This window comes from Heterodontus francisci, chromosome 25, assembly GCF_036365525.1.
Source record: "Heterodontus francisci isolate sHetFra1 chromosome 25, sHetFra1.hap1, whole genome shotgun sequence".
NCBI lineage: Eukaryota > Metazoa > Chordata > Chondrichthyes > Heterodontiformes > Heterodontidae > Heterodontus > Heterodontus francisci.
This window is the reverse complement of record NC_090395.1, coordinates 63655101-63666576: the sequence shown is the minus strand read 5'-3', so window position 1 is coordinate 63666576 and position 11476 is coordinate 63655101. Positions and strand designations below refer to the sequence as shown.

Below are 11476 nucleotides of genomic sequence, written 5' to 3'. Positions count from 1 at the left end.
CATTTCCAATCCAGAACCAGTGTTCTAAGCCTGTTCCTTTAAAAGCTCACCCTGACAAGGTGTTTATTTAATTTTTATTTCAGTTTTCATTGTCGTTCAGTTGCAACTTAATGCAAAGCATTGCTGAGCACAAACCGCAACCAAGTATTGTATCATTCTTTATAGTCATTCAAGATATGATAAATATGATGACTCCATCTACTACACTGTGCAGCCAGGTGACAACTGCTGCACTGGGAAACCACGCGATAGCTTAAATCAACCTGAAAATGTGAATCAGGGCGTACTTTTAATGAGAATGTGGATGAATAAATTAGACAGCCCGAGCCAAGCCCACACGGTTGTTCCCTCTGTCGAAAATGGAGTAATATTCTCTAATGAACACATCGCCCAGAATCCAGAGGTTTCCAGAAGTGAAATCAAATCCACTGGAGCAGCTTTTTTGGTTGGAATACGGCTGCAAAAAATGGAGAACAATTAAAACTGAGTCAGATGTGTATCTCCTTTAGTGATCTCTACAGCATGGTCAACAATCCTGAAAATTATTCCATTCCATTTTTGAAATGTTAAGTTTATTCTAGCACACAATCGCTGTCCAAAAACATACCTGCAATGTGTATGCTGTGGGGGGAAGAGGATAGTCAACTCCATTGATTGTGAAGACCACATTGGGCATGGTGGACACATCGTTACAGTTTATGAGGTACTGCAAGAAAATAGCAACAGTATTCAGTCATTGGTCTGGAATTTATAAACTTGACACCGAAATGGTGGTCCACACAACGCAGAGCCGGCATGATGAAAATCATTTAAACGGTCAGGGCGGACCCCCCCCCTGCCCTGTTCTGATGACATGGAGGGGGCGGGCAGTCACTCCCTGGCAACAGTCAGGTGCCACTGCGCAGGCACTGACGCCAGTTTTAAAGGGCTTCGAGCCCCTTCATTACATTTAAATGTTTAAAGGGATATGGGTTTCATAAAATTAAAATAAATAATCTCGCCCCTCTCCCACCAACACCCCCCTCAGCAACCATAGATCTAATTCCTTGTCCTCTTCCCCCCCCCCACCCAAAATACTTACCTTGTGCACCTGACTTTCCCCCCCCAAAGTTCACAAACTTTTATCTTTAACCCTTCCCACCATCCCCTACACCAATCACATTAGTTTGACCCTGCTTCCCCTCCCCACACTGAAATAGTTATCTGCTCTCCCCTCCTCACCAATGTTACGCCTCGGATCTCCGGACAGAGATCTGAATGCACAGCAGTGATGGCCACTGGCAACAATATCGGAGTGGAACAGACGATGGGAATGAGTAAGTCATTAATTCGTTCATTCGCATTTTTATAAATATTTAAATTCCACTCCCGTCGCCAAGCGGCAGAAGGGCTGCCCTGAGGCCTCTCTGCCGCCAGCAATATGGGGCCAGGCATTCCCGGTGTCAAGGCCCGTGGTGGGCCTCTCCCAGTGGCATTTTCCAGCCACTCCCAATACGATCCCTGACGTCGGGGGGTCTGTAAAATTCACCCCATTATGTCAGTCAATGTAGGGATTTACAATAAATGACTGAATGCGTTGGCATCACTAGTTAATCATTGCTGAAATTATCATGAGTGAAATTGTAATACCCAATCAGGCTAAAAGGAAATGGTCAGAAAGACCCATTGCTTGCCCCAAGGACACATTTAAAATCCTTTTTAACCTTCGTTCATGGGATATGGATGTCATTGGCAAGGCCAGCATTTATTGCTCATTCCTAATTCTCCCTGAAAAAGTGGTGGTGAGGCGTCTTCTTGGACCGCTGCAGTCCGAGTGGTGCAGGTATACCCACAGTGCTGTTAGGGAGGACTTTCTCAGATTTTGACCCAGTGACAGTGAAGGAATGATGATATAGTTCCAAGTCAGGATGCTGTGTGACTTGGAAGGGAATTTGTAGGTGGTGGTGTTCCCAGGCTTCTGCTGCCCTTATTCTTCAATGTGGCAGAGGTTGCAGGTTTGGAAGGTGCTGTTGAAGGAAGCTTGGTGCGTTTCTGCAGTCCATCTTGTAGATGCTACACACTGCTGCCACGATGCACCAAAGGTGGGGGAAGAGCTGGATGGGATGCCGACCAAGGGGCGATATTGTCCTGGATGGTGTCCAGGTTGTAGAGAGTTATTGGAGCTGTCATTATCCAGGCAATTGGAGAATATATCATCACACTCCTGACGTTTGCCATAAAGATGGTGGGCATGCTTTAGGGAGTCAAGAGATGAGTTAGTCACTGCAGAATTCCAAGGCTCTGATTTGCTGTTGTAGCCACAGTATTTACTTGACTGTTCCAGTTGACTTTCTGATCAATGGTAACCACAGGATGCTGATGCGAGGGGTTTGGGGTGAATTCAGATGGTAATTTTGTTGAATGTCGAGGGGAGATGGTTAGGTTCTCTCTTGTTGGAGGTGGACATTGCCTAACACCTGAGTTGTTGCAATGCCATTTGCCAATTATCAGCTCAAGCCTCATTGCAGACTGTTTCAGTATCTGAGGAGTTGCTAATGGCACTGAACATTGTGCAATCATCAGCAAACATCCCCACTTCTGACCTTATAATGGAGGGAAGGTCATTGATGAAGCAGCTAAAAATGATTGGGCCTTGGACACTAGCCTGAGGAACTTCTGCAATGATGTCCTGGGGCTGAGATGATTGGCCTCGACCAATCACAAACATCTTCCTTTGTTCTAGGTATGACTCCAACCAGTTTGGCAACATCATGCTAAAACATTTCGAAATACTTTTGCTCATCTAAATGTTAAAGCAATAATAGGATTGTGGGTTATGCATTTCTTCTGACACCATGGTCTATTTCAGGACTGCTTTTTGTCCTTAAGTGAGATGGTTCAAGAATGTAAAGCTCCTTCACCTCGAACCTGCTCCGAATGGTGATGCATTTCTAAATATTTTTGGGCCAGTACATCCATGCACAGTGATTGCTGCCTCATATTTATGGAATTTAGTTTAACACCAACATCCTCCACCCCCCAACAAATACTGAGGGAATTTCTGCAGAGTCAATTAAATATGCGAATGTACAATATTGTTACAAATGTACCTATTTTCACTTTGTAATGACTTAAATGATCTGCTATCTGCTGCATTGTGAATCAATCATTGATGCACACTCAGATACTCCGACAACACAACCGATATTGTAACATGCCATCTCTACCTCGCCATTGTCACTTCGAGTTGCTCCAATGGACTGCTGAATGTGTTTGATGGGTCTGAAGGCACCATAAAGAAGAGAAGTGCCAGTATCAACAATGGCAGAACAACCCTTCTTGCAGGCCGCAACCTCACCATTGATTGTCACTCTGAGGGAGAAAAATGCATCAAGAGTTAGTCATAGATCTAAAAATGTCACACTTATTAGATTAACTGAACAAGTTAATATCAAGCTGGGTTTCCAAGTTATCTGACACATTCGTTTTATTTTCTGTAAATGCTAATGCAATTGAGATCTTTAAAATGGTTGAAGTATTTTATTCCTTCTTTTCTTCTGGCTCATATGTTTCACCATAGTTTGGTAAAATTATTTTCTGGGACTTCGACAGAAAAGCAGAAAATCTCAAGTTCCATATTCCACTGGCACTAACAGCTGTTGGTCCTAAGATGCCAGGAACTGATGTCCCAATTCCCAGTTCGGGACAGTGTGATGGGAAACCTCATTCATGGGCACAGCTGTTAACAAAGCAACAGTGGTTTGTAATGACACCAACAGTTCCACCAATCATATCTTTGTATCTAAAATCACATGGCAACTTCAGGTTCATATGTCAGGCCAGTTGTCCCAACTGAACCAATAAGGCAACAAAAATGCCTTTACTGTGTAACATTATGGTTTGCTCCAGACAGCCACTTGCCTCATTATGTGAACATGAGCAAAACATAATTAGCATGGGTATGGTCTATTAGTACCAAGAGAATTTTCATAGGGTCCCTATTTACGCAAAGACCATGTAAAATATATCTGGTCTTGCTCATACGATTGGGCTTAAACATTGATTGTATGATTGAAAGACAGCGAATGAGATTTCTACTGTAATACACCTGCCACAAATGTTTCCCAGTAATTATAAAGAGCTATATCAGTAGCACAGAAGTGATCCTTTCCAAAGTTGGTTTGTCAAAAGTCACTTTCAGAACTATTCCAGTTGCAGATGGGTAATCACTCACTTGTCAATAAGTATTTGCCAGTAGAGTTCGCGGGTGACGGGAACCCAGTTAATTTGACCTGTGTAATGGCTCGGATCAACTCCACCAAATAATATTTCACTTCCGGGCTGACCATCCCCTCTGTAAAACAAAAGTAAATTTAAAAGACCTCAGAGACAAAGAACAATCTCATTAACATATTTCTGGTTCAGAGGTTTTGCACTTGATGATGTCACTGCCTCTTGGATATTGCATCAAATCTTCATTTTCCAAATCAGCTACGAAACGTCATTGATTGTAATATTTCCCTGCCTTTGCCAGAAATACTCCAGGAAATTCCTACCAACCAATAGGATGCTATCATTAAAAACAAGAATTATGCCTTCTAAATGAATTATACAGGATTTATTCTGGGTTCTGTTGAATTCCATTGGTTTCAATTCGAAGTTTGGTTGATTGCACCAGAGAAGAGATTCAAGGTTTGAAAACAAATCCATTTGAAAGAAAGGACTTGCATTGATGTCATGCCTTTCACATCCTCAGGATGGCCCTAAGTGCTTCTCCACCAATTAATACTTTTGAAGTGTATTTAATGTTGCAGTGCAGACAAATGTGGCAGCCTGTTTCTACATGGCAGAGTCCCACAAATAAGCTGAGGTAACTGAGTAGAAAGACACCATGCATTAACTGAACAGATAGGCAGGGCTTCAGTCTAATACCTCAGCAGAAAGACACTAACATTGATAATGCAGTACTCCCTGAATACTGCAGAGTATCTTCAACAATAACACACTATGTGCTCAAGCTTTGCATTTAGCTTGAACCTATGGCATTCGACACAGAGGCAAGAGTGTTACCAACTCTGGCAAGGTGACTTTTTAGGTGAAAGTGGAAACAATTACTTCCTGCTTCATTCAGGGAAATATGATGTAGCAACAAATGGGTAAAAATGTTTACCTTGATAGGTACACAGAAAAGAGGGACTCCTGCACCAGTTGCTGAGACATCATGTTATCAAATACGGGTGTGGCACCTGACGCTGCAAGAGATGGATAGCCCAAGCCCAGAATTCCATCAAATTTAGCATAGAGAAAGACAGTGCCAGGTTCGGTTACACTTAAACCAAATTCTTGCTTGCTCACAGCTATGTCCGAAACCTAGAAAAATAAGATCACATGACAAATCATGAGGAATTAGTTTAATTTTAAAGCATCAACTGGAAGCTCGAGACCCTGTCTGTTACATCATCATTACACATCCTCTCAGCTGTCTGGCTTCTGAACTGATAGAACTCATTATGTTTGACTCTGAGGTCTTTGTATCTTTGACTTGAACCAAGAACTTATAAAGCGATTATCACTGTTTTGCGATTTGATTTACTTGATGTACTTACTCTGACAGTGTCATATCCCAGTTTTCCAGTCATGCTGCCTGTCCCATACTGGATAGATAGGTACTGGTTGGCTGAATAATATGTTGAGGACTTGCTTGGGTTGTATCTGTGATGCGCCGCTGCAAAGAAACATCCATTGCATTAAATTAATAAAAACATTTCAGCATTTACTCTAATGCTGAAACTAACATGCCCAAAAATAATCTATCTTTTCACATCTAAGAAAAAGTTTGCTTTTGATTACAGCATCCCACTCAATTCTCTTTAGCCTCATCTGTGTATGACTGGTTCCCTTTTCCTTGAAGAGAGATCCTGGGAAAATAAGGAGGGTCAGGAGCATTCTAGTTGAAATATGTTTAGGTCAGCCCGAAAGATATTGTCTGTTTGTGTGTGGGGAGGGCTTTGTGTTGAGGTCTGGTGTGTGTGTGCGCATTTGTGTGAGGTGAGAGTATAAACGCGTGTGCAAAGGAAGAAACCATTTGGTGGATTAGGGGAGGTCCACTGGCCTCTTGTTAGCCTACTCATTGGATAAACTAAAACCTACAAAACTTCAACAAGATGCAGTACTGAGGAGAATGTGCCTTCCTGCAGATTTTTGATTTTTTCCATTTTACTTATGAAAAGTAATTATTATTGAGCATTAGCAACATCCTTCTCTCTAGTTTTCAATCAGTTTTCCTGCCTCAAATTCTGCAATCTCCACTTTCTTTACCAGTAACTATCCTGCCCAGGAGTGAGGGCTGTGCATGTTTTGATACACACCTGCACAGAGTTCTTTCCCGCCAGTTAAAAAAAAACAGAATGTGTAACGTAGAACCCTGCTCTTTAAATATTTCAATTGGAATAATATAGATTTTAAAGGAGGTCCAACATTATACCAAAGTTTGACACTACATCAGATGTACACTTCATGTGACATTAATCAGAGTGATTTGAGGCTACCATCTTCAAGGTTTTTCACTCCAGAGACAGATTGGGCCCAAGCAACTGATTTCTAATATGAGTTTAACATTGCAAAATGGAAATTGTTTAACACTATTGCTAAATTTGCAGTGTAAATCAACTCTGAGATTTGCCAAGAGGGTGCTGAAAACACCACAACTAAAACTGCCAAGGTATCAAAGCTCTCTTAAACTTCTCTCCAAGCCCAGAAATAACCAAGCGGAATATTCGGGTTTCATCCAATCTTACGAAGCACACTGTTCAGCTGAGACTATTCCAGAAATATTAATCTCTTCCAATCTGAGTTGCAGAGCTGACCCTAACATGAAGAAAAGTCAAGAGGGGAAGCATGTTTAACAGCTGGGCAATATTTACTTACTGCATGAATTTTCGGAACAGTAAATGGATGGAACCCAAAGATTGGATGAGCCAGTGTCAAAGACGACAGTGAAGCTTTGTGGTGGATTCCCAATGCTGATCGCTCCATAGTATGAGAACTGTCAGCAGGAATAAGAACATCACAATATTTCAACTGGTAATATTTCAGTGCAACATGTGTCATATTCCTCCACACCCATCAGAAAATATAAATCTCTATCACTCTTTTTGAAATCGCATGGTACAGAAGCAGAAGTCTGCAGTCTATTTAAATGCAAGAGAGATCATGAGTAAGAATAAGTGATCACTCTGTTTCTATGTTTATACTGAATAATCTATTTCATGGTTGAGATGATGTTGAGCCTTTCGACCATTAGCTCTTTTGATTTCAGGTGACATCTCGACTCTAACTGATGCTAACAATACTGCCAGCTTTGCCAAAAGCCCACCCAGCAGCACAAGTCATCCTTGTTAAGGGTATCGAGAAATATTGACCCTGTAATCATCAGCATTGAACAAGCAAGTAACTGCTCATCAGTAAGATCACCAGTAATTCCTCACATTGAACTAGAAATCCTACCTCCACAACAAAAGTATTGAATGCTGTGATCACCAGTCCTTTAGCACCTGTCAACAGCCCAGACTAGAACGGCTGAATCTGATCTATTGACTCTTGCTGTGTAAGTTATAGCAGGTTAAAGATCTACAACATATGGTCTACTAGCACAGACTATCTGCAACTGAATTATTACCCTTGACTAACAACCAGCTCTCAGAAAAGTATAAATTATAGGCAAAAGTTGCAATAAATGTAAGTTATGACGTAAATTTGTTTGTATTTCCCTCTTATTTGCTTATAGAACTGACAGATGACTTACATCTAGGTAATTAATCATTGGTTCTGATGAATCCAGGGATTGGGTACAGTCGGATCCTTCAAATTTTGAACAGGGATCATATGGATGATTCTTCAGGAATTCATCCAGCAACCCTTTCTCCCGGAGAACATCACGGACAGATTTTCCCTTAAACAAGGGCACTCTGTACAAAAAAGAAGGAAGTTACAAATATCATCAAAGTTTACTGTTCCTTGCTGACAAATTATTTTTTCCATCTGTTGTCTTGTGATGATTTCCTACCTGATCATACATTCAGAGAGCTGAATGCAAGCAAGTGTGATGAGTAGCCACTTCATGTTGCCAGTTGGATGGGTTCAGAGACTCTTCGGAACCTAAAGTTTGGGGTCTGAGTAGCAACGTTTATACTCACTGAGACCAACCATTCCATTGTCACGAGGACTCAGATACGATCATTCAATATGAAAAGTAAATATTAATGTAATCATGATTAGTTCATCTCAAACTCAATCCCTTGTATTAAGGACTGTCTTTACCTTAAGTGGTAACCAACTGAGATCATCTATAATATTATATATCATATTACGTATTGTAGAATTAAAGATTAACCAAATGACCAATAACGCAATCATAAATATATTTGCAAATCAGCTAAAAACAGCCATATCAGAACCACAAAATAACCTTGTCACAAGTGCATCAAAAGGTAAATAACTGTTTCATTGTTGGATATAACATTAAACTATTTAGCCAATGTGGAGGTAGAAATATCTCTGATGCAGTATTTCCAGGTGTGTACTACCTGATTATACTTTATTGAGGGGATTAATTGACATCAGCTGCAAAAGCAATGCTCCAATCATTTAGAAAAGTCATTTTACTGCAAGAAGCTGGTTTGTGCATTTGAAATGCATTCATGTTAAGTGTAGGGCTTGGCTCAGCAGTCAAAATTTCACTTTAGAGTCATAAGGTTCTGGCTTTAAATGCCCCAGGCCAGCACTTAAACATATTATCTAGGCTTACACTTTAGGGAGTGCTGCACTCTAAGTGATGTCTTTCAAATGCCATTGTTCCGACCAGGTGAGGAAGGAGTCTGAGGCTCCCCTTGCACCCTTTCCTGGTTTGGCGGTAACAGGGTTTAACTTTTAAAAACGCAGTGTTTTTAGCTTCACCTGAGTGAGTCCTTGCTCACTGCTCTCTAGTTGTAATTGTAAAAGCACCAATCAGACAGGCTTTCTCAGGTTTAAACAAGAAAGTGTAAGTTTATTAACCTTAACACTTAACAGGCAGATGAATTGAGGGCTCGATTCATGCATGGGAATATGATATTATTGCTATCACAGAGACATGGTTGAGGGAGGGGCAAGACTGGCAGCTCAGTATTCCAGGGTATAGAATCTTCAGGCGTGACAGGGGAGGGGGTAAAAGAGGAGGTGGCATTGAACTGTTGAACAAGGAGTCAATTACTGCATTAAAAGCAAAATACTGCGGATGCTGGAAATCTGAAATAAAAACAAGAAATGCTGGAAACACTCAGCAGGTCTGGCAACTGGAGTTCTGAAGAAGGGTCACTGACCTGAAACATTAACTCTGCTTCTCTCTCAACAGATGCTGCCAGACCTGCTGAGTGTTTCCAGCATTTCTTGTTTTTAAGTCAATTACTGAAGTAAGGAGGGATGATATCTTAGAAGGTTCCTCAAATGAGGCCATATGGGTAGAACATATACACAGAAAGGGGGCAATCACTAGGCTGAGTGTGTACTACAGACCTCCAAACAGTCAGGGAGAGATAGAGGAGAAAATATGTAGGCAAATCTCAGAGAGGTGTAAAAATAATAGGATAATAATAGGGGATTTCAACTTCCCCAATATCACCTGGGATAGTCTTAGTGCAAAAGTCTTAAAGGGGGCGGAATTCTTAAAATGCATACAGGGGAGCTTTTTGAGCAGCACGTAGAAAGTCCTACAAGAGAAGGGGCGGTACTAAACTTAATCCTGAGGAATGAAGCCAGGCACGTTGTAGAAGTGTCAGTGGGGGAGCATCTGGGGGATGGTGGCCATAACTCTGTAAGATTTAAGTTTGTTATGGAAAAGGACAAAGACGGACTGGAAATAAAGATACTGAATTGGGGGAAGGCCGATTTCAATATTATAAAACAGGATCTGGCCAAAGTGGACTGGGAGCAGCTACTTGTAGGAAAGTCTACATCAGACCAGTGAGAGTCATTCAAAGAGAAAATAGAGAGAGTTCAGAGCCAACATGTTCCCATTAAGGTAAAGGGTAGGACCAACAAGTTCAGGGATCCCTGGATGTCAAGGGATATCGAGGATTGGATAAGGGAAAAAAAGGAGGCTTTTGGCAGATTCAGAGTACTGAAAACAGTGGAGGTACTAGAGGAGTAAAGAAAGTGTGGGGGGGCGGGGTACTTAAAAAAGTAATTAGGAGAGCAAAGAGGGGATATGAAAAAACACTGGTAGGCAAGATAAAGGAAAATCCCAAGGTGTTTTATCAGTATATTCAGGGCAAGAGGATAACCAGTGAAAGAGTAGGCCCATTTGGGACCAAAATGGCAATATGTGTGTGGAGCCAGAGGACATAGGTGAGGTTTTAAATGATTACTTTTCATCTGTGTTCACGATGGAGAAGGATGATGTAGGTGTCGAGATCAGGGAGGGGGATTGTGATATACTTGAACAAATTAGCATTGAAAGGAAGGAAGTATTAGCTGTTTTAGCGGGCTTAAAAGTGGATAAATCCCCAGGCCCAGATGAGATATATCCCAGGCTAGTATGTGAGACAAGAGAGGAGGAAGAAGGGGGCTCTGACACAAATTTTCAAATCCTCTCTGGCCACAGGAGAGGTACCAGGGGACTGGAGGGCAGCAAGTATGTTACCATTATTCAAGAAGGGTAGCAGGGATAAACCAAGTAATTATAGGGCAGTAAATCTAACATCAGTGGTAGGGAAACTATTGGAAAAAATTCTGAGGGACAGGATTAATCTCCACTTGGAGAGGCAGGGATTAATCAGGGATAGTCAGCATGGCTTGTCAGGGGGAGATCATGTCTACCTAACTTGATTGAATTGTTCAAGGAGGCAACTAGATGTGTAGATGAGGGTAAAGCAGTTGATGTCGTCTACATGGACTTCAGTAAGGCTTTTGATAAGGTCCCACATGGGAGATTGGTTAAGAAGGTAAGAGCCCATGGGATCCAGGGCAATTTGGCAAATTGGATCAGCAAATTGCTGTTTGTTGTGTACATTAATGATTTAGACGTGAATATAGGAGGTATGATCAGTAAGTTTGCAGATGACATGAAAATTGGTGGTGTCATAAATAGTGAGGAAGAAAGCCTTAGATTACAGGATGATATAGATGGGCTGGTAAAATGGGCAGAGCAGTGGCAAATGGAGTTTAATCCTGAGAAGTGTGAGGTGATGCATTTTGGGAGGACTAACTAGGCAAGGGAATATACAAGGATGGTAGGACCCTAGGAAGTACAGAGGGTCAGAAGAACCTCGATGTACTTGTCCATAGATCACTGAAGGGAGCAGCACAGGTAGATAAATTGGTTAGGAAGGCATATGGGGTACTTGCCTTTGTTAGCCAAGGCATAGAATATAAGAGCAGGGAGGTTATGATGGAGCTGTATAAAACGCTAGTTAGGCCACAGCTGGAGTACTGTGTACAGTTCTGGGCACCACACTATAGG

The 11476-nt window shown here is 41.5% G+C and overlaps 1 protein-coding gene across 1 annotated transcript; it reads right to left on the bottom strand.

Moving 5' to 3' along the window:
- Positions 1-313: 313 nt before the first annotated feature.
- Positions 314-8155, bottom strand: LOC137384114 (pepsin A-like). Its single transcript, XM_068057725.1, has 9 exons — positions 8045-8155; positions 7784-7946; positions 6907-7024; positions 5586-5704; positions 5150-5349; positions 4214-4333; positions 3207-3351; positions 608-706; positions 314-457 (listed from the first exon to the last, which is right to left on the bottom strand). The coding sequence occupies exons 1-9, from the start codon at positions 8098-8100 to the stop codon at positions 314-316; spliced, it is 1164 nt and encodes a 387-aa protein (XP_067913826.1). The 5' UTR covers positions 8101-8155.
- Between the last annotated feature and the right edge of the window lie 3321 nt (positions 8156-11476).